At 37.5% G+C, this 24268-nt stretch overlaps 1 protein-coding gene across 1 annotated transcript in view; it reads left to right on the top strand.

Annotated features, from left to right (window-relative positions):
- Positions 1 to 22695, top strand: part of dnah9l (dynein, axonemal, heavy polypeptide 9 like) — a 132024-nt gene extending 109329 nt beyond the window's left edge. The window contains exons 71-84 of the mRNA XM_049479653.1: positions 991 to 1161; positions 4258 to 4380; positions 6164 to 6357; positions 6836 to 6984; positions 8566 to 8693; positions 10037 to 10264; positions 10375 to 10566; positions 12371 to 12490; positions 14821 to 15063; positions 17171 to 17353; positions 18637 to 18752; positions 20613 to 20725; positions 20977 to 21117; positions 22218 to 22695. Of these exons, the coding sequence (XP_049335610.1) occupies positions 991 to 1161; positions 4258 to 4380; positions 6164 to 6357; positions 6836 to 6984; positions 8566 to 8693; positions 10037 to 10264; positions 10375 to 10566; positions 12371 to 12490; positions 14821 to 15063; positions 17171 to 17353; positions 18637 to 18752; positions 20613 to 20725; positions 20977 to 21117; positions 22218 to 22465 (2349 nt within the window). The 3' untranslated portion in view covers positions 22466 to 22695. The remainder of the gene's footprint in view (positions 1 to 990; positions 1162 to 4257; positions 4381 to 6163; positions 6358 to 6835; positions 6985 to 8565; positions 8694 to 10036; positions 10265 to 10374; positions 10567 to 12370; positions 12491 to 14820; positions 15064 to 17170; positions 17354 to 18636; positions 18753 to 20612; positions 20726 to 20976; positions 21118 to 22217) is intronic.
- Positions 22696 to 24268: the final 1573 nt, after the last annotated feature.

Genomic DNA, 24268 nt, shown 5'->3' with positions numbered 1-24268 from the left:
TTATAGTAAAAATTAACTTTGTGTTAAAAATCTGTGAAAATATTCAAGCTATATGGTGTGCTACACAACGACTAAAGCCCTATCTGAATGGGATTAGTTTCTCAGGGGGTCCTGGGGTGATTTTCTCTTTTATGGGGGGTCCTCTGTGATTTTATTCCCGTCTGGAATGACCATGTATGTGTTTTTCTCAGACGTCCTCTGAGAAAATGACAGGATTACAGAATTAACTTCTGTTTTTCACTGAACTCTGTGGTCCTCCAGTAGTTGTAGTCCCATCCGGACTTAACATCTTTCAGTTTCATCACCTCCCGTTAAATAAAATAGCTATTTATCCACTGCCACACACTGCAATTACACTTTGGGTGCATGTTTTCTCAGAGATCCACATAAACACAAGCAAGTGGAAATGGAGGAGCTACTGAACGCAATGTCATGTGACAGAGAAAGCCAAAAAAACTCACTGGTCCTCTTGTTTTTTCAATTGCAGTCAGGATGCAGGAGTTTTATCACTGAAGAAGTGTGAAATATTTATCACAGACGTTCCCCTGAGAAAGAAATCCCATCCAGAAAGGGCTTTACGTGAAGCTAAACTGAAACTGAAAGTCAGAAAATCCAAAAACAAGGTAGATGTGAAAGCACTCTTAAGGCTGTATTAGACTTCTGTGGTGAGTCAACCACAACGAGTACCTATGGAGTAGTCTGTGTGAGTAGTCTACGCTGTTGTCAGCGTTTATACTTGTGTGTTTGCATTTCTGCAGTACTTTGCAGTTTAACTGCAAATACAGGAATATGTAGATGGTAACACAAGGTTCAGTGGACCAATCACAGCTGCTGCTACATTTCTGAGGAGGTACATGTCAGGCTATGGTACAGGCTACAACATAGGGTACGCAGCTTTGCATAGGGTATGCATTGGCTTTGGCGTAGATTTGTTTCAGTAGCATAAATTGGCCCAAACATCATTAATTCACCCTGTGTTTCTTTCCCCAGGCATTTAATGTGGTATTTCGTAAGGCTGTGCAGAACGCAGAGCTGTGTGTTGATGTTAACACACGTGTGAACACACTCATCGACTGCATCACCTTCTCCACCTTCAACTACATCAACAGAGGCTTATTCGAAAGGGACAAGCTCACCTTCACCTCTCAGCTTGCCTTTCAGGTAGCGTCATCTGTCTGTCCTCACTCTCTTCTGCTGCAGAGCTCAGCTTTCAGCTCTCTCTCTGTCTTTCCCTCTCACCCACACACACACACACACACCAGTTTACACCAACAGAACACCCAGGGTTTTTTAAGCTTTCTGTAAACTGCACCTTTGCCTTCATTAAAAGCTAACATTCTCTCCTCATGTGTCACACCCATTAAAGCTCTACTTTGTGGTTCAGGGAGAAGATCTAGCAGTCTGATTCAGGTTAAACTCTTTGATTAGTCTTTGACTAAAGGCTGGTATCACCATAAATGATGCTGTGGTCAGAAACTCATCATTTATTAAGGAATACAAGATGGCTAATGCAAATTGTACACTAACAGATCAGCTATAGACTCTACCTGTACACACAAGATTTTCAAAGATTTCTAATAAAGCAGTGGATGAAAATCTGCCACAAGTAAATAATTACGCATTTGCCGATTAGTGTGTCTTGTAACTAATATTTAAACAAATAAAGTTGTATAGGAAAGGCAGTTGATTTACAGTGACCTGCAAAGGTACCGGTATTCATACATTTTGTCACTTTACTTAACTACAAAACTTAAATGTATTTTATTGTGATTTTAAGTGATTAAAAAAAAAAAAGACAGAAAAAGAAGCACATAATTGTAAAGTGGAACAAAAAGGATACCTGTTTTTCACATTTTTTAATCAAATAAAAATCTGAAAAGTGTAACGTGCAAAAATATTCAGCCTCCTATATCAATACTTAGTAGAGCCATCTTTCTCCCAGCTTTGTGTATCAAGAGACTGAGATTTTTGCTCAATCTTCTTTGCAACCCCCCTCAAGCTCAGCCAGGTTGGATGGAGAGTGTCTGTGAACAGCAATTTTCTCACAGAAGCTTAATGGTATTTGGGTCAGGACTTTGACTGGGCCTTTCCAACACATAAATATTATTTGATCTAACCTATTCCACTGTAGCTCTACCTTTATCTTTAGGATCAATGTCTTTTGAAGCCTCCAACAAGTTTTCTTGTAGGATTTCACTGTATTTATCTCCATTCCTCTTCCCACTATCTCTCATCAGCGTTCCTCTCCCTGCTCAAAAAAAGTGTCCATACAGTATGAAGCTACCACCACCATGTTTCACAGTGGGGATGGTGTGTGGTCGAGGTGATGAGCAGTGTTACTTTTCTGCCACACACATCAAAATTTCAACTTTGGTCTCATCTGACCACAGCATCTTCTTCCACGTTTGCTTGTGAAAAACTGCAAACAGCACTTCTCATGTCTCTCTTTCAACGATGGTTTTCTTTTTGCTACTCTTCCATAAAGGTCATATTTGTGAATTTCATGACTTATAGTTTTTCTGTGGACAGATTCTCCCACCTGAGTGCCTGATGGTTTTAGAGTAAAGGTGGCTAAATACTTTTGCACGTCACAATTTTGAGAATTGTATTTGATTACAATTTTAAAAAACATGTTATTATCATCATTGTCAGTCCACTTCACAATTATGCAATATTTTTTGTTGGTCTATCACTTAAAATCTCAATAAAATACATTTACGTATGTGGTTGTAATGTGACAAATTTAAAAAAGTTCTAGGGGTATGAATACTTTTGCAAGCCACTGTATATGTAATGAAAATACATGTATTTGAAGCGAATGAAGCATGAGTGACATACACGGCATAATCGGCATTAAAATGAAAGTTGCTCTGTAAAACTTGGCACAATATGGCAGGTATGGCACTATTGCCTCAAGTGGTGTCATGAATGGATTACTGGAAACCTGTCATCTGTAGTCCAGTCCTGTGGGCACTGATGAAGTACTAAAGGATGACCAACATGGTGGAGCATCAAGATAGGAGTGTCTAATAGAGTGGAGGAAAGTGAGTGAGCACAGTGTTTAAAAACTCCAGCAGCACTGCTGTATCTGATCCACTCATGCCAACGCATATTCCCGCCTTTAGGCTTTAGGTTACGGTGTAGCCTGTGCGAGTGTCCTACGCTGCTGTCTGCGTTTATGTTATATATGCGTTTTCATATGTTGGTGACTCTACATCACTCTGTGGTTTAAACCACAAAGGCGGGAACGTGTGGATGGGAACACAAGCATCAGCGAACCAATCATGCGACACATAGTTACATTTATGGGGAGGTTCACGTCAGGCTACAGCGTAGGCTAGCGCCTACAGTGATTGGCCTTAACACACCACCACCATGCCAGTGTCACTACAGTGATTGATCGACAGTTTGGTCCAACACCCAAATAATAGCTGCTCTGTGGTGGTCTCTCCTGTGGGGTCCTGATTACTAAAGAACAGGAGGAAAGAAGGATAATAAAGTATGAAGAGAAACATATACAGGACTACACTTTATAATCATAGTACTACATAGTTTCCTATATGATCAGTAGAACTAATTAGCTGGACAGTAAGTGTTAAATCAAGGAGGTGGTCATAATATTCTGAATGTCATATACAGTTCTGAAAAAAACAAATTCTAAGACCACTGCTATGTATAGGTATATGTTTGAGTAAAATGAACACTGTTGTTTTATTCTACGGACAACATTTCTCCCAAATTCCAAATAAAAATATTGTCATTTAGAGCATTTATTTGCAGAAGATGAAAAATGGATAAAATAACAAAAAAAGTTGCAGAGCTTTCAGACCTCAAATAATGCAAAGAAAACAAGTTTATATTCATAAAGTTTTAAGAGTTCAGAAATCAATATTTGGTGGAATAACCCTGGTTTTTAATCACAGTTTTCATGCATCTTGGCCTGTTCTCCTCCACCAGTCTTACACACTGCTTTTGGATAGCTTTATGTCACATCCATCTTTCTCTTCATTATATTCCAGAGGTTTTTACTTTGGTTAAATCAAAGAAACTCATTATTAGTATCATATTATAATATATAATATATGCATGTTGTCACAACCACAAAAAGGCCAATATCGCCTTAATGAGTGTTTATAAACCTGTGATCTCGTCTGTATGCATGTACATTGCAGCTATTACTGCTTAGTAAGGAGATAAATGTGTGTGCATTTGTTTAATTAGCTAGTAATTAAGGAAGTAAACGTGTGTGTGTTTCAGCTGTTACTCATGAGTAAAGAGATTAATGTGCGTGAGCTGGATTTCCTCCTGCGCTTCAGTATTGACCACAGTTACATCAGCCCTGTTGACTTCCTCTCCCACTCCTCCTGGAGTGCTATTAAGGTATTACGCACCAATACACACACACCCATGCAAACTGTATACACACTGCATTAAGTCTCTCACAGGTAAAGGGCTGTCAGCACTGTCAGAACTTGTGTCTTTCTTTAGTAGAGACAGATATCAGATCCTGCATGATTTAGTTCAGAAATGATGTGTGCTGTTCTGTGTATTCAAATATTAAATCTTTATTTCTTACACAAAAATTACAGTTATTGTTGTTAGAAAGAAAATAATTGTTTGTAGCCTTCTGCTAACCTCGGCTAGCACTGCTAGAGTAGCATTATCATTAGCTGCTAACCACAGTGCTAGCTTTTTCACCGTTCAGAGGTGAGTGTATCGGGCCTGCATTTTTGTCGTGTTAAAACAAGCTAGGTGAAATGAACCACTAGCTAATATTGTCCTGGCTTAGCGGAACACTCAGAGTTCCTCAAAGTAGTGCTGTTTGGTGGCATTAGCCGATAACCGCTAGTGGTTAGCCGCTAATGCTAATGATCCAGCTTTAGTGGATCTGGAAATCTAACCTTACTGTAAATAAACAGAAGTCCTTTACTTTTCCATATAAACAGTTTTCAGGAGAGAAATCTGTGCAGATTAAAAGCCAGCGCTTGAAGAATTACAGTTCTGTTTACTTAACTTTTAGCTTCACAGGTCTCACCCTCCAGTTGCGAGACCTGCTGAATTAGAATGAAAACATGGCGAAACCCCGTTCCTACTACTAGTTACTTGTGTCGCATAAAAGCACCTTATAATCCAGTGCACCTTATTAGACAAGAGGTGCATAGTGACATTAGTGCAAAGAATTTCCACATTCACATCATGGAAATGGAAAGTAATGTTTTACATTAAAGTGCCAATGTGCATTTTATAAAAACTTCCTTTTTGTGCCCCTATTATTTACGGCAGAGTTTCTCGATTCTGACTCCTATCCATGACATTTTAGTTATTATTATTATTATTATTATTATCTGATATTGGGTTGTTATTATGTCTGTTATAAGGTGAGCAGTTAATTTTATAAGACATATTTATATGTTTAACTGAACAAACGTTAATACCCCTTTGGCAAATGTGCAGCTTCACATATAAAGCAATTACTGCTGTCAACATAATTAAAAACGTTTTACAGAGCCTGGTGACATATTAGCGTTTTATTTAGGGATATATGCACAGCATCACTGCTGTTGAGAGCATTTTAACTTGTGATGTATCATGATTAATCACAAAATATGGTTTTAAATAAAAGGTGAGATCGTCTGTTGCTCTCATATTAATTTTTTTTATCGATTTACACTAAAATGGCACAGCGGATTATAAGGCACACTGTCAATGAACATCTATTTTCTGGTCTATTTTCATATATAAGGTGCACTGATATTATGGTTATTATGATATTATATTATTATGGTTAGCGGCTAATGCTAATACTGCTCCAGCAGTGCTATCTGGGTTTAGCAGCAGGGTACAGTGAGATGTACTTACCTCTAAATGGCGAAAAAGCTAGCACTTAGTGGCTAATGCTAATACTGCTGCATTTTTGGTGCTGGAGAAACTAAACTGAAACTCCTGTAGAACCTGACTGAAAGAAAAAATTCATACATAAGGTGCACCGGACTGACGATTTTTGAAAAAAAAAAAAATAAAGGATTTTAAGTGCGCCTTATAGTGTGAAAAATATGGTACATGGATATCATGCATTTTACTTCAGTGGATTGCTAACTTGTTTAATAATCACAGTTTCTAATATAATAGTGGACTGTGTATTTCTGTTTGGTGTGTCCTGCAGACGATGAGTTTCACAGATGAGTTTCGGGGGCTGGACCGGGACATCGAGGGCTCTCCTAAGCGCTGGAAGAAGGTGGTGGAGTCAGAGTGTCCGGAGAAAGAGAAGCTCCCTCAGGAGTGGAAGAGTAAGAGCTCCCTGCAGAAGCTCATCCTCATGCGGGCTCTCCGACCCGACCGCATGACCTACGCTGTGAGGTGTGTGAACATGCAGCCCTGCTGACACTTGCCATTAAAATCTGGATTGATGAGAGTGTATCCAATCAGGACACAGAGTATTTACACTTACACTGTACAAATGCATAGTGTAGAGGAATGAATCTCATGCCTTGCACAATTAAATCTGATCAATTTGATCAAAAGTATTATTATGGTTTATTTTTATTTGGTGGAATAACCCTGGTTTTTAATCACAGTTTTATGCATGTTCTCCTCCACCAGTCTTACACACTGCTTTTGGACAACTTTATGCCACTCCTGGTGCAAAAATTCAAGCAGTTTAGCTTGGTTTGATGGCTTGTGATCATCCATCTTCCTCTTGATTACATTCCAGAGGTTTTCAATTAGAAATGCATAATAAGCTGTATGTGTGTTTAGCTGAGTATGTATGTATGTGTATATTTTTTGGATTCTGTGTTGGTTTTTGAAACAAAAAAAAAAACCCAAATGTGTGCAGGAACTTTGTGGAGGAGAAGCTGGGGGTGCAGTATACAGAAGGGAGGAAGATGGAGTTTGCACGATCCTTTAAAGAGAGTGGTCCTGCTTCTCCCGTCTTCTTCATTCTTTCTCCAGGAGTCGACCCACTCAAAGATGTGGAGTCTCTTGGTAAAACTGCCTACACTTCTTACACTAACACTCTGATAGTTTACAGTTCTCACAGTACAGATAACCCACCCAACCTAAAGCTGTACATCTAACACAATGACCATATAGAAAACATGGACACCGGGATTTCATAAAGCCAGAAATGTCTGCCATGTTGTCGAATTTGCAACCAGAAATTCTGCAAAGCAACACTTTTTCTGATTTGGTAGTCCTGCCCCCTTTCCCTGGACCAAGCATCTCAGACTGCCTTCACTGAGTTTATTGCACAGCCTAAAGGACCAAATTCAGACAAAGTAAGAAATGAGGACAAACATTAATTTTGACAGAGAATCAAGCTATTATGGTCCAGGCAACAGCCGCCGAGCAGCTGCAAGAAAGTCAGCAAACATCAGTGATCATTAAAAAAAATTAAAAATACTGTATTATAAGGCATTAATAAACGTCTATTTTCTGGACTGTTTTTATACATAAGGCGCACTGGATTATAAGGCGCATTTATATTTTCCTTCTAATTCAGCAGGTCTCACTGCTCGGTGGCAAGACCTGTAAAGCTAATCTATTTTAAGTAAAAAAAAAAAAATCAGACGAGTCAAACAAGCGCTGAATGTTAATCTGCAAAGATTTCTCTCCTGAAAACTTTTTATTTGGGTAAGTAAATCTCTTCCGTTTATATACAATAAGCTTAGATTTCAAGATTTCCGCTAATGCTGGAGCATTAGCATAAGTGGCTAGCGGGTTATGCTAATGCTGCTCCAGCAGTGCTAGCTGGGGTTAGCGGCAGGCTACAGGCTGATAATACTTACCTGCTGAAAACTTTTTTATTTGGGTGAGTAAAGCTCTTCCATTTATATACAATAAGCTTAGATTTTTGCTGATGCTGGAGCATAAGCATTAGTGGCTAACTGCCAGCGGGTTATGCTAATGCTGCTCCAGCAGTGCTAGCTGGGGTTAGCAGCAGGCTACAGGCCGATAATACTCAACTCTGGAAGGCCAAAGAACTAGCGCTTAGCGTGGTTAGCGGCTAATGCTAAGGCTGATCCAGCAGTGTTAGCCGCGGTTAGCAGCAGACTACAAGCAGATAATACTCACGTCTGGATGACCAAAGAGCTAGCTAGTGCTTAGCACAGTTACCGGCTAATGTTAATTTGGAGAACTAAACTGGAGCTCCTGTATAACGCTGTACTTCAGTGGAGTGGCTTTACTCCTCCTTACAACCTGACTGATAGAAGCAGTAAAGGCAATAGGCCTGTGGTAACATCAGTTTTGAGAGAAATTGCATTGCCAATGTTTTCTACAGTCAGTAATCTAACTTCTGTGTGTGTGCTGTTTAGATGTGGGTTTGTTTCAGGACCGGTTCAGATTCATTTCCTCACCTCTGATACTTAATCCAGTATTTTCTGCTGATGTCGGGCTGATACTGACACCCAGCCATTAAAATACACCATCTGTACTTCCCTGTTCTATTTACTGACATTGTATAATTCCAGTTCATGTTATCACATTGCATTTGAAGCTTTGTATCCATATAGTCTTCTGTTTGTGTCTAAACTTGAGTATATGTGTGTGTGTGTGTGTGTGTAGGTAAAAAGCTGGGCTTCACTATAGACCTGGGGAAACTGCATAATGTGTCTCTTGGCCAAGGCCAAGAAGCTGTAGCAGAATTGGCCATGGAGAAAGCTTCAGAAGAGGGCCACTGGGTCATACTACAGGTGTGTGTTTAAAATAATATGATATCTCAGGGTATATATATATTTAAAATGTATACCCCTTGAACTTTTAAACATTAATACATCTTGATATATTTTAATGTGATTTTAGGTGAAAAACAACAACCAACACAAAGTAACACATAGTTTTAAAGTAAAATAAAAATGATACTTGGTTTTCAAAATTTAATCAAATAATGCAAAAGCATTCAGCCATATCAATACTTTGTAAAGCCACCTTTCCCTGCAATTACAGCTTTGTGCATCTAGAGACTGAGATTTTCGCTCCATTCTTCTTTATAAAAAAGCTCAAGCTCAGCCAGGTTGAATGGAGAGCATCTGTGAACAGCGATTTTCATGTATTGCCACATTGATCAACAGGATTTAGTTCAGGATATAAATCATTCCACTGAAGCTCTGGCTGTATGTTTAGGGTCATTGTCTTGCTGGAAGGTGAATCTCAGTCTCAAGTCTTTTGTAGCCTTTATAAGGTTTTTTTTTATAGGATTGCCCTTTATTTAGCTTCATCCATCTTCCCATCAACTCGACCAACTTGACCAACTTCCATGTCCCTGCTGAAGAAAAGCATCTCTACAGCATAATGCTGCCACCACCATGTTTTACAGTGGGGATGATGTGTTCAGGGTGATGAGCAGTGATACTTTTTACTCTATTAACAAATTAAGTGACTTCTGAAAGCATTTAATTAAACTGGATTTTATTTAGTGGTTTTAGATTAAAGAGGGCTAAATACTTTGGCTTATCATAATTTTCATATTTTTATTTGATTAAAAGATTAAAAACCATGTGTTATTTTTGTCCCTCTTCACAGTTATGTGCCACATTGTGTTTGTCTGTAACTTAAAATCTCAATAAAATACATTTAAGCTTGTGGTTGTAGGGCAACATAAAAAAGTTAAAGCGGGATGAATACGTTTGCAAGCCACTGTAAGTATAATAGTTCTAAACTTTGAGTAGAACTAAAATGAAATATGTAAAATTATGTCTGTTTTGTAAATAGCAGTAACTTATCAAGTGTCTGATTTTGTTTAAAATAAAGATTATGTAACAGAATTAATTAAATTAACATAAAAGCAATGTAATGAAGCAAAATACTGTAAATTAGTAGTGCAGTACAATTAGTACATGCATACAAACAGCTTTTTAAGACACAATACTTCTATTATCACAAAATGGATCTTTTAAATTTCTGTGTGTTCCAATATGTTGTTTATAATACTATGTGAATACGGCATACTCCTAATTTGTGCTATCATTTAATATTTGTTTGATTTGTCTGTCCTGCTCTCCAAACGACATGTGAATTTGTGCTTTGTGTCTATTAGAACATCCACCTGGTCGCCAAGTGGCTGGGAAGCTTGGAGAAGCTTCTGGAACGTTGCTGTGAGAACAGTCACCCTGACTACCGAGTATTCATGAGTGCAGAGCCTTCACCCACCCCTCAGGAGCACATCATCCCTCAGGGCATCCTGGAAAATTCCATCAAAATTACTAATGAACCGCCGACTGGCATGTTAGCCAACGTTCATGCAGCACTGGATAACTTTGACCAAGTGAGAGAGAATGAGATCCTGGTCTTTATTTAATTGTGTTTGTTTTATATGAAAGTATGATGAGTGTATGAGTGTATATTAACCGTGACTGTACATGTTTGTGTGTTTAGGACATTTTGGATCAGTGTTCTCGTGAACAGGAGTTTAAGACCATCCTGTTCTCGCTGTGTTATTTCCACGCGTGTGTGGCTGAGAGGAGGAAGTTTGGCCCTCAGGGCTGGAACCGAAAATATCCCTTCAACACTGGAGATCTCACCATCTCTGTCAGTGTGCTCTACAACTACCTAGAAGCCAACTCACAGGTGTGTGTATGTGTGTGTTTGTAGTGCTTACAGTACCAGGCAAAGATCTACTTATACACCTACGTACAGTATACACCTTTCCTGACACTATTCCTGCAGTTCTCTCCTGACGTTTTGTTGGTTCATCAGGTTTCGTGTTACCCTCCACAGTTCTTATTCTGAGATGAGCTGTACCTGCTGTTGTAGGCTTCTTTAACTGTCGACCTGTCATCAGCTCATCCTGCCATCAACTGTCAGCGAATAATCCAGCACAGAAAAACTGTTACAATCCACTCATTCACATAAATGATGTAGCAGCAGCCATCCAGTGTATATGTTATAGTCTGTACACATACAGAGCCCTCCAAAAGTATTGTAACAGAGAGCTCAATCCCTTTAATTCCCTTTAAGACTGAAAATATTTGAATTTGACTGTTAAAATACTGTATTAATATGAGGACAATATAAGATCAACATTTCAGATTTTATTTCCATCTGGTATTTGCATCTGGATCTGATACGCAGTTCAGAATATAGTGCCTTCCGTCCGAACTACCCATTTTTGTTGTGAGCAAAAGTACTGGAACATATGACAATCAGATGTGTTTTGTTGCCCATGTGTGTCCTAAAACATTAACTATAAACAGCTCTAAGTTTTAGATTTGGGCTTTATCTATGCAGATTGTGCATCTATAGTTAGAGGAGTAATTAATATGAAACCAGAAGATAAAAAAATGATCTGAACCATTGCACAAATATTTTCCATAGCCAGAACAGCTGATTGAAATGTGCTAAAGAAGAAAGTCGTCACTGGTGTACTACTGTAAATAAAAGGTGATGTACAGGTAGACCAAGAGAAACCACAGCAGTTGATGACAGAAACATTGTGAGTGCTGTAAAGAAAATCTCTAAAACAACCACAAATCAGCAAGAAGAATAGGAAACCTAGGTTGGAATTTTCAGTGAAGTACAGAGCAAAGCCTGTGAACTGATTATGGACTAATGAGACAAAGAGTAATCTTTACCAATGTGATGAAAAGGCTAAAGTGTGGAGAAAGAAAGGATCTGCTCATAACCGCAAACAAACCAGCTCATCTGTGAAACACAGTGGAGGTAGTATCATGGCTTGTGCTGGGTTTATTAATCTTCATTGATGTAAAATGAACTCAGAGGTCTACAACAATATTTTGTCAGTGAATTTAAAGAAAGATGAAACCAAGCTAATTGGGAGATTCTTCACCATGCAGCAAAATAGTGACCCAAAACCCACTGCAGACTGGAAAAGCGTCACAGAAGAAGAATGCAGAAGGTTAGTGATGGTAGTGGGTCACAGACATGATGCAGTTACTGCAAGCAAAGGATTTCCAACTAAATATTATTTACTTATTCACTTTAATTTACTTTACATTTATCTGTTCCAATACTTTTGCTCACACGAACAATGCGTGGGTTCAAACAGAAGGTGCTGTCTTTTGAACTGTGTATCAGATCCAGATGTAAAAACCTGGAAATAATGGAAAACTGAAATGTGGATCTTTTGTCTCATATTAATATTTTATTGTCAAACCTAAATGTTTTCAGTCTACAGCAGAAAAAAAATACTCTTGGAGGAAAGTGTATGTCTTCTAGTCTTCTAGTTTATGGAACATCTGTGTATCTATATGTTAACTTGTTATATTTTATTTCTGTTTATATTATGTTTGTATTGCCAGTAATAATTTATTGTTTTTGGTAATATTTGTCATCCTTCTTCTAAATAGCACTGCTATCCAACACTTCCGTCTGGGTGCATCTATTGTTGTAACGTGTATCATTTGACTGCTAGGTGCCGTGGGAAGATTTGCGGTATCTGTTTGGTGAGATAATGTATGGAGGACACATAACTGATGACTGGGACAGGAGATTATGCCGGACTTATCTAGAGGAGTACATGCAGCCCAACCAGGTAAACACTACTTTAGTGCACACACCACTAACCTACTAGTCACATGTGCTTCTAAATGTGTGCTGTTTCTCACTTGTTAAAAGACAAGTTATCCTTTAAATGAGGGGTATTTAATTAGAATTCAGTTTGGTCCAGTTAGAGAAAATGTCATCAGGCTAAGGTCCGGAACTTGTGTTATAATTCAGTGTTTTATTCTGTTTACTGAAGAAGCTTCTATAGTAGTTATGTCAGTGTTTTATCAACAACTGAAAGACAAAACAAATTACACATACTTGTATATTTCAACAATATTTATTGTTTTAAATAGGCCTGTCACAATAATTACATTATCAACCTATCATAAAATAAATGGAAACATCCTAAATAATTTAACATATAGAGTCTAATAATGTGAATCTGTATGTTCACTTTGTTTTAAAATGCTATATTTATTCTATTTGATTTTATTTATATTAGATTTAGGCCAGACTGCCATAATGATAATAATTACATGAATGATAAATCGCACAATATATGGAGAAATGTTTGCTGAACTTGACCAAAATATCAGCTTTTTTAAAAAACAGTTTTATTTTATTTAATATTATTACTGTAACATACTTTATTACGTTGTGGGTAAAACTGATGGGGGGAGTTGACAGGGTTGTTTTGGGAGCAGAGAGAGCGCGCCTCCGGATTGGACAACGCCTGGGTCCGGACCCGGACCGCGGTCCGCCTATTAGTGACCCCTGGTTTAAATGCTTAATGTAGTATATATATATATATATATACATACTGTAAATTTTGGACACACCTTCTTCATTGTAGATTAATACTAAAGTCATCAAAACTATGAATAAAAACATGGAATTATTTAGTAAACAAACCAGAACAAGTAGCACCTCTTTCTTTGAATGACAATGTTGCACATCTTGGCAGGATTTTCTCAGTCAGTTTTATGAGGTAGAGTCACCTGGAATTGAGGCTTTCAGTTAACAGCTGTGCTGAACTTGTCAAGAGTTAATTACTTGAATTTCACTGTGGTATACAGTGAATAGCCTTATTTGAGTAATGTTCTAATCCACATTATGGCAAGAAATACTCAACTAAATAAAATAAAAAAAATAAATAAATAAAGGTCAATCGATCTTTAAACAATTTAATCTTTCCAATTTAAAGTATCCTAAGTTTAAGACCATCAAAAATGCTATGATGAAACTGGCTCTCATCAGGACCGCCCCAGGAAAGGAAGAGCAAGAATTACCTTTGTTGCACAGGATGAGTTACCAGCCTCAAAAACCATATACCAGAGTATTTTGGTTTGTTAAACACTTTAAAGTTACTACATGATTTCTTATATGTTCATTTATAGTCTGGATGACCTCAGTATTAATTTACAATGTAGACAAAAAGATCAAATAAAAACATTAAATTAGAAGATGTAACCAGACTTATGGAAATATTCTGTGATGGGAAAACACATGTATCCTGTGGTATGCATTGCAAACTGGCAAAAATGAACCTTTACCTTGTCAGTATTATAATATCTCAGCGTAGCTTTAATGATATTTATATAGGTTAATCTGCTGAGTAAATGTTTCAGGGAGAGCTTTAGCATCGAACACATTGAAGCTTTAATAGAGTAAATGAACCACAGCTACCGCAACGCAGCTCTAACCTCAAACAGCTGAAATACTTCTACTGTTATACACAGCTTTAACAAATAACAGGGGAGTTAACAGGTAGAAGAAGAAACACTGCCTTATATTAACTTATGCCTTACAGGAGAAGCTGTGTGTGTGTGCATATGTGCGTGCCCATTTTTGTGTGGGTGTGTGTGAGTGAGAGAAATAAAGAAAGAGAGGAAAAAAGAGAAGAGAAGGGAGGGTAAGAGAATGAGAGTTAATTATGAGATTTAATTCCATATTTAAATCCATATTTCAGCATAAAATAAATATTGCACATAAATATAACGTACCTTCAGAACTAAATAAATCCGCTTGTACATTGCCATGCCATGTAAAATCAATTAATTATGGGAGGAATTGGGGCCATAGTTGGTATAATTATTAATTTTACAAAAAAAAAAAAAACTTGTTAAAGTTTCCAGATTAATCATGTGTTTTAATGCATTGACATTGGCAGCACTAATATTGACATGATTGACATGATTATGGGGCAGGGATTAACCCTAGTGTTTGAGAATATTTTAATGGAGATTTTACCATTGAAAGTAAAATACAGTCTATGACTTCTCTCAATCCCTATTAAGAAAATGGCCCCTATTTAATTTAATCTAATTATATTTAAATTGCAATCTAAAATGACTCTGCTCCATCCTCGTTTCTCAGTTTGACAGGAAGTTGGCTCTGGCTCCAGGCTTCATTGTTCCCTCCAACCTGGACTATCAGGGTTACCACAACTACATAGATGAGATGCTTCCCCATGAGAGCCCAGTGCATTATGGTCTTCACCCCAACGCAGAGATCGAGTTTCTGACAGTGACCTCAGACAACCTGTTCCACACCCTGCTGGAGCTGCAGAGCAGAGACTCGTCACTGGGGGAGGGAGCCCCCCAGAGCACTGAGGAGAAGGTCTGCTGAGCTGCATCTGTCTTGTTCTTTAGTCACTGAACCACTTTGTGACTTCTGGTTTCACACATCCATTAAATGGTCTGGGTCAGTTATTGGTTAATTAGTAATAAATTGAGGAGACTATGGTTTGTGGATCTGATCAGAGTGGATGAAGTACAGGTTTTAGTAGCTTAAGCTTAGGCTGTAATATCTACAGTGGCGTGAAAAAGTATTTGCCCCTCTATAGATTTCTTTATTATCAGACAAATATAAGCTGAGTAAATATAAAAAGCACTTTTTTAAAGGATAATTTTATTTATTAAAGAAAAAAAAAACTTTCCAAACCAATCTAGTCCTGCGTGAAAACATGTTTACCCCCTAAAACTAATAACCACCCTTAGTGGCAACAACTGCGTTTCCTAGCATGAACCGCCTGTTTAAGATCATGCCACAGCATCTTAATTAGACTTTGACTAGACCCCTCCAAAAGCTAAGCTATTCAGAGGTGAACTTGTTTGTGTGCTTTGGATCATTGTCCTGCTGCAGAGCCCAAGCAAAACTCTGAGCTTGAGCTCACAAACAGATGGCTGGATATTCTCCTTCAGCATTGTCTGATAAACAACAGAATTACAGTTTCCATCTAATACAGCAAGTTGTCCAGGTTCTGAAGCAGCAAAGCAGCCCCAGCACCATGTCTTACATTCTTTTTCTAAAATTATGTGTTAGTTTTACACTAGACGTAATGGGACACACACCTTCCAAAAAGTTCCACCTCTGTCACGTCAGTCAGAAGGATATTATTATTTTTTTTTTTTTTGTAAATGTGAGATGGGCTGTTCTGTTCTTTTTGTTTAACAGATTTTTTGCCTTGAAACTCTCCCATGGAGATAATTTTTGACCAGTCTCTTTTTTATTATTGAATCATTAACACTGATCTTAACTGAGGCAAGTGAGAGCTGCAGCTCTTTAAATGTTGTTCTGGGTTTCTTTGTGATGTCCTGGATGAGTTATCCATGCCCTTTTGGCCACTCCCGGGAAAGTTTACAAGTGTTCCATGTTTTCTTCATTTGTGAATAATAGCTTTCCCTGTAAGGGTCCCAAAGCTTTAGAAATGACTTTGTAACATTTTCCACACTGATAGATGTCAATGATTTGTTTTTGAATTTCTTCAGATTGCAGCATAATGTCTTGCTTTTTAAGATCTTTTAGCTGCTTCATGTTGTCAGACAGGTTCTATTTAAGTGATTTCTTGATTCTACAGGTCTGGTAGAAATCAGGCCTAGTTGTGGTTGGTGAAATTGAGCTCAAAAGTTTGATTAATCACAGTTAATTAAAGGGGGGATGGGGAACACTTATTGACAAAGGGCTAGATTGTTTTGCATTGTTTTTTCTGCTTATTAAATAAAAAAGTCTTTATTATATTTACTCAGGTTATCTTTGTCTGATATTAAAGTTTGTCTGATAATCTGAAAAATATAAGTAAGAAATCTCTAAGAGGGCTTTTTTCAAGCAACTATGTATTTTACTTTTAGCTAAATAAAATAAAATTTAAGACATTTTAGACCACTTCTGGGGACATAACAAATTGTATACCAATTATTTTTTGTATGTCCAAATGAATCTCCTTCCAGTAGTTCTGCAATTTGACACAAGACCAAAAAACATCTAAAACTGTGCCCACTTCAGTATAATATTTAAAACATGTTTGAAGTATTAAGAAAAATCCAGGTGCAGGTAAACTGGAATGAGATGCATCCTAAGAAAAAAGTTTAAAGCGAAGAGTCCATGTTGGATAAAGTAGTGTAATGGTTGTACTTTTTATTCTACTATCTGAGCTGTTTCTCTAAATTGTTGAGTTGTATTCTAAATTCATGGGACCGTATAGAAATATAATTGTACACTACACAGTTACAAGAGCCACAGTTTCAGCAGGCTTTCAGTCCAATTCATCTTGTGTGTTCTTGGATTGTTCTTGATCATCTGAAATGACTGACAGTAGGAGCTGTAGGAGACGTATGGAGTCTTATGAGAAATAGTTAAATGAACTTGTGATCTTGGAATCTGTGTTTGTTTAGAAAAATCTCCAGGAGATGTTCCTGACTCACAAATTTGTAAATAAATGTTTCAGGTGAAAACTGTACTGGATGATATTCTGGAGAAGCTGCCGGAGGAATACAACATGTCAGACATTACGTCCAAAACCGCAGAGCGCACTCCGTACATCCTGGTGTGCTTCCAGGAGTGTGAGCGCATGAACATGCTGATCAATGAAATACGCCGTTCACTCAAAGAGCTGGATCTGGGTTTAAAGGTGTGTGTTTGTGTTGTTTCAGTGAGGCTGTGCAAAAGAATAAATATATGTTGCTCTTATGTGACATTTATGTAAACATATACATCTATCAAGTGTAACATTATGACTGCCACCTTTTTTTAAACTTATTATTAGGGGTGTGACGAGACACTTTCACGAGAACGAGACGAGACGAGATTTTAAAATATTTTAAAGAAAACTTCAAAAATGACTTTTATTTGACAAAATCAAACTCAATGCAAATTCAACAGACTGGTTTCTCTCACAAATTGAGTCTATAAAAAATAGAAACAATATAAATAAAAAATTAAAACAAAACTTTTTTAGGTCCTATTTAGTGCAAAACACAACCATGCATATTAAGCCTATGGTTTCAGTTTTTTTTCTCCTGAGTCTTTTGTAATTTTATAACTATGTATAACTATAACCAGTCATATTAAGTCTATGTGTTTGCCATCAAGCTGCCGGCGCTCAGAGGGAGCACAATTGGCCCTGCTCCCTCGGGGTGGGTAGATGGCGCTCTCTCCCCACATCACTAATGGGTGATGTCTGCAGCACAGGGCGTCTGTGAGCTGATGTATCGGAACCGAGTTGCTGCGCTTTCCTCTGAGCGCGCTGGCTGCTGGGTAATGCTGCATCAGCAGCAGCTCGAAAAGAAGCGGTGGCTGACTTCACATGTATCGGAGGAAGTTAGTCTTTACCCTCCTGGTGTGTTGGGGCATTACTAGTGATGGGGGGAGTCCTGGTGAGTGGGTTGGGTAATTGTCTGTGCTAAATTAGGGAGAAAATGGGAAAAATTTGAAATAAAAATGATAAAAAAAAAATAAATAAATAAAAAGACTATGTGTGAAGTGCAAACAGAGACGTAACATTTTTTTAAATACAGTACAGAGCTAAGGAATTAGTACAACTGCCTATGATACAGTCTGATATTCTTTTTCACTACTGTGCTGCCAGATCCCTCTTAAAAAGTCCATACTAAACAGTTTTCTTTTCTTCCTACGAGACAGATTCAAGCTTGAATGACCCACCGCTCAAATAATAATAGCTGCTTAGTGGTGGTCTTTTCATAGGGTAAAAAAAAGATGATAAAGTATGCAGAGAAACAGAAGGACTACAGTCTGTAATTATAGAACTACAACGTGTCCTATATGCTCAGTAGGATTGAAAAAAAAAAGGATAATAATGAGAGGTGATCATAATGTTATGTTGGATCTGTGTAATAGAGGTGTATATTCTGGAGGTATTAGAGGTGTGTGTTCACTGGTCTCTGTGTGTGACAGGGAGAACTGGCCATATCTTCAGAGATGGAACAGATACAGACAGCTCTGTTCTTTGATAATGTTGCTGACAGCTGGACCAGGCTGGCTTACCCCTCTACCTACAGTCTGGCACAGTGGTAATACACAATTACACACATGTGGAACATATGGAGTTACACTTATAGCCTTCTAAGTTATAGGATATATCGCCTTTCTAGACACCTAAGGATGCTTTTCAATCATGTTCTACACACAGTACTCCACACCAGGACAAATTCTACAGTAGTTCTGGGCAATTTAGAGTATCCAATTTAATTGATCTCCATGTTTTTGGACTGTGAGAGGAAACCCACGCAGATACAGAGGGAACCAGATAGGGACTTGCCTAAGCCAACATTAGCATCACTATTATGCCTATAAACATGACCTTGACCAATTTGCTGACTACAGTAATACTCATTTTATAGATCTATAGGGGAGTTATCAACAGTGCACCATGCAGCTTGTGTCACTGTGTCTTTGGTATCGTACAGATGCAAAAAATATGACTTGCGCATCTCGAAGCACACAGAAGGCATGTGCTAATTCTATTAATTAATCATGGGTGTGTTTTTTGGTGTAACATGAAATAAACCAATCAGCATTTCACTTGCCATTCCCTTTAAGAGCCAGGTGTGCTTTTATTTTGGCAGATTGGTATTTTAATGGCGCAGCTCTTCTGCAATTCTCAGCAGAGAAATCTGACTTGCTTGCTTATGCTGTGAAGGTGTCCAAGCAGCTCATTTACAGGAACCGTAATGTTAATTTCTTTTTCTTTCTGTTTATTGTTGATTAAAAAGTTCTTGTGTGTGTGCGTATTGAGTTGGGGTGTACAAGTGGGTGGCACACCTGCGTGGTAAAGATGGGTATGAAGAACTGATGGTGGACTGGACTGTTGTCAGGGTTTTAATCAGTCAGGTGGTCACCTGTGGTTTCCTCCACCACACACATTGGTGTAGATGTATTCACTAGCACCTTTGCTATTTTACATTACATTACATTACAACACTCTTTGTGCAGGGTGTTTTTTTGCTCATTTTATGCAACACTAGTAACTAGTATTAGGAACAGGGGTGTCGCCATTTTTCCTTATAAATTCAGCACCTGTAGAGCTAAGCTAAGTTAAAAAAAAAAAAATCTTTATTTGACAAGTCAAACGAGCACTGGATGTTAATCTACACAGATTTCTCTCCTGAAAACTGTTTCTTTGGGTGGGTAAATCGCTTCTGTTTTCTGTTTCTGTATTTACAGTAAGCTTAGACTTACAGATTTCCAATAAAGCTGGAGCATTAGCGTTAGCAGCTAATGGCTAGCAGTTATCGGATAATTCCACTTAAGTGCTACACTGAGGAACCCTGCATGTTCTGGTAAACCAGGGCATTATTAGCTATTGGTTTGTCCCATGTAGCTTGTTTTAACTCGGTAAACACACAGACTATAGTAGTCTGATATACTTACTTTTGAACAGCAAAAGAGCTAGCGCTGTGGTTAGCGGCTAATGCTACTCCAGCAGTGCTAGCTGTGGTTAGCAGCAGGGTACAGGCTAATAATACTCGCCTCAGACCTAGCGCTTAGCACGGTTAGCAGCTAATGCTATTGCTGCTGGAAAACTAAACTGAAACTGTATGATGCTACACTTCAGCGGAGTGGCTTTACTACTTCTTAATACCTGACTGGTAGAATTCATACATAAGTTGCACCGGATTATAAGACGCACTGATGATTTCTGGGAAAATTAAAGGATTTTGAGTGCTCCTTATAGTGTGAAAAATACAATTATTTCTTTTTCAAATTGGAAAGATTGATAAAAATAAATAAAATGAGAAATAAAATGACCTAAACAGTGGTTTTATTTTATGTCCTGCAAAAATAACACTTATAGACAGTGTTTTACACATGATGCATTGCTTAACAGCACAGCTTGTGTTTGTACTAATGTCTGTGCTCTGTTTGTGGAGGTACAATGATGTTCTGCTGCGCTGTAGAGAGCTGGACAGCTGGACTCAGGATCTGTCTCTGCCCAGTGTCATCTGGCTCTCAGGACTCTTCAACCCTCAGTCCTTCCTCACAGGTAACTTTTACACACACATACAAACACAGTTCAGTCAGAATATTATGACCACATCCTTGTTTCTACACATATTGTCCATCTCATTAGTTTAGATTATTAATTTCAGATTATTCATTTTATTAATGATTTCTTTTGATAAAACCGTGTTTGAGGTTCATGAATAATATGCAAACCTCTCCTACAGCAGATGTGTGCTGTGTTATTTAAACAGCAATATACACACTCACACTCATGTCATTCCTGTGTTTTAGCTGTAATGCAGAGCTTGGCACGTAAGAACGAGTGGCCACTGGATAAGATGACTCTGACGGTGGACGTGACCAAGAAGTTTAAGGAGGAGTTTAACCAGCCAGCCAGAGATGGAGCTTACGTGTACGGTCTATATATGGAGGGTACGTAAAACTTAACTATAGTGGCATGAAAAGTATTTGCCTCTATTTATATTTTTTCAATCATCAAACAAATTGTAATACGAGACAAAGATAACCTGAATAAATATAAAAATAAAGGTGTTTGCCCCCTATACCTAATAACTTGGTCTCACCCTTGGTGGCAACAATTGCATTTAAGCTTTACTGATAACTGGCAATGAGTCTTTCACATCTCTGTGGAAGAATTTTGTTCCACTCTTCTTTACAGAATTGTTTCAATTCAGACACATTAGAGGGTTTTCCCACATAAACAGCCTGTTTAAGATCATCCACAGCATCTCAATCAGACTTTGACTAGACCACTCCAAAGCCTTCATTTAGTTTTTTTAAGCCACTCAGAGGTGGGCTTGTTTGTGTGCTTTGGATCATTGTCCTGCTGCAGAACCCAAGTACACCTGAGCTTGAGCTCACAAACAGATGGCTGGATATTCTCCTTCAGGATTGTCTGGTAAACAACAGAATTCCTGGTTTCATCAATTACAGCAAGTTTTCAGGTTCTGAAGCAGCAAAGCAGCCCCAGACCATGACACACGTTTTACATTCAGTATGATGTTCTTTTTTTTAAATAATGTATAAGTATTATGCCAGATGTAACAGAACACACACCTTCCAAAACGTTCCACTTTTGTCATGTCAGTCCAAAGAATATTTACCCAAACTCCTGGGGATCATCAAGATTTTTATTTGTATTTTTTTTAGCAAATGTGAGATGGGCCTTTGTGTTCTTTTTGTTTTTCCTTGAAACTCTCCCATGGAGACCATTTTCACCCAGGCTCTTTTTTATTATTGATCTTTAACACTGACCTTAAATGAGGCAAGTGAGACCTGCAGTTACTTTAAATGTTGTTCTGGGTTCTTTTTTGACCTCCTAGATGAGTTGTCCATGCCCTTTTGGAATAATTTCAGTCATGTTTTCTCCATTTGTGAATAAAAGCTCTCACTGTGGTCTGCTGGAGTCCAAAAGCTTTAGAAAAGACTTTCTTCACTTTAAATATGTACTCTCTAAACATCATAATTGATACAACATTGTGAATAATAAATGCCTTTCGTTCTGACTTCAGGTGCACGCTGGGATATCCAGAACGGAACAATCACAGAGGCTCGACTGAAGGAGTTAACTCCCAGCATGCCTGTGATCGCAGTGCGAGCGGTTCCCAACGACCGCCAGGAGACACGCAACATTTACGAGTGTCCCGTATACAAGACAAAACTCAGAGCGAACACACACGTCTGGACTTTTAATCTGAAAACCAGAGAGAGGCCAGCTAAATGGGTGCTCGCTGGAGTGGCACTGCTGCTTAGTGTTTAAGGTGATTAAGAAAGATAGGATGAAGATCGAGATGCTTATTACATGACTGTGCACTGTGAGAATGACCTATTATGGTAAGATAAAAGAGTGAAAGTGTAAAGAGCCCATTAAAGTGAATGAATTGACTGTATAAAACCAAAGTGTTTTATTTATTTGAGACAGTGGTTTTCAAATTGTGAAGTGTACCACTGGTGGCATAAAATAATAAAATGGTATACCATGCAGTTTCATTTATTGCATTTATACTTTGTTTAGTGCTTAACATGTTAGAACCTGTATCTATGTATATTTGTTTGTATTTGTATTTGTATCTACAGTACTATATTAACCATCTTTTATAGGCCCTAAAATCAAACACTATGCACTCCTTAAGACATGCTTAACTAACTATCTACCAAGTCATTCACAATAGTTTAGGATTAATAGCTATAATAGATGAATGAATTTAGAGTTTAGTGTTTACAGGTGCATCTCAAAAAAATAGAATTTCATTAAAAAGTTACTTTATTTCATTAAATCAGTTCTAAATTTGAAACTCTATATGCTAAAGAGATGTATTACAGACAGAGTAATGTATTTTAAGTGTTTATTAATGAAAATTAACTTTTGGCAGTGTGGGCAGTGTGCCAAGTCCTGCTGGAAAATGAAATCTGCCTCTCCATAAAAGTTGTCAGCCGAGGGAAGCATGAAGTGCTTTAAGATTTTCTGGGAAAACACTGCACATTGGACTTGATAAAACACAGTGGACCAACACCAGCAGATGACATAGCACTCCAAACCATCCAGCTTTTATGGAGATGAGGATTTCATTTTCCAGCAGGACTTGGCACACTGCCAAAAGTACCAACTGGTCTTATATAATATTCTAATTTTCTGAGACAGTGATTTTTGCCTTTTCATTGGCTGTAAGCCATAACCATCAACAACAAAATAAATAAACACCTAAATATATCACTCTGTGTGTAATGCATCTATATAATATATAAGTTTTACCTTTTGAACTGAATTACTGTAATAAAGTAACTTTTTAATTATTTTCTAAATTTTTTAGATGCACCAATATTTTACTTTAATTTGCTCCTGTTGTTTTCCACTTTCTGAAGCTTTCTGAGATATCTCAGTAGGCTTACTACAACCTCTAGCCAACTGTGTAAAATGGTGTTTACAGCCTGTGTTCCCTTAAAATGACTTATTGGTAATACAGTTAAGTTTCAGTTTAATAACATGTGGTCTAAAAAAAAAGAAACGCTATGATTTAGGATTTGTAAAAAAAAAAAAAAAAAAAAAAAAAAATCCAATGTCTGAATATTCTTAATAAATCAATTCTTAATAAAACGTTCTGCTCTTCAAAATGCTTCAGTTACATTATTATACTATTATACTAAAAAAATATAGGTGGCATAAAATTACTTAATAATTATTACTTAACAATATTTATGTTTATTCTTTATAAGGGCTTCGGGTCTGTGGGACCACTTTTCAGTTTTTAGCTCAATAAAAACGATGCAAAAATGATTTTTTATCAAACTGAGGTTTTATTGGCTGTAGCTCATTTTCTGTTAGGAACATAAATCAGAAAACATTTTTAATTCACTGACACTGAGTTTGAAGATGAGAAGATAGCACACAGTTACCTGAGTAGGTTAAATTTCTAATAAAATTTAAATAAATAATGCATTTGCTGATTATTTTAAATGATTGGCATTTCTATTCATAAATGTGATTTAACAAAGGTAACAAATTTAATATATCGTATTTTATAAGGCACACATAAATTCTTTTAATTTTCATAAAAATCATCAG

The sequence above is a fragment of the Astyanax mexicanus genome, chromosome 5 (genome assembly GCF_023375975.1).
Source record: "Astyanax mexicanus isolate ESR-SI-001 chromosome 5, AstMex3_surface, whole genome shotgun sequence".
NCBI classification, from domain to species: domain Eukaryota; kingdom Metazoa; phylum Chordata; class Actinopteri; order Characiformes; family Acestrorhamphidae; genus Astyanax; species Astyanax mexicanus.
Note: the sequence above shows the minus strand (reverse complement) of the source record. Positions and strands in the feature narration are given on the sequence as shown.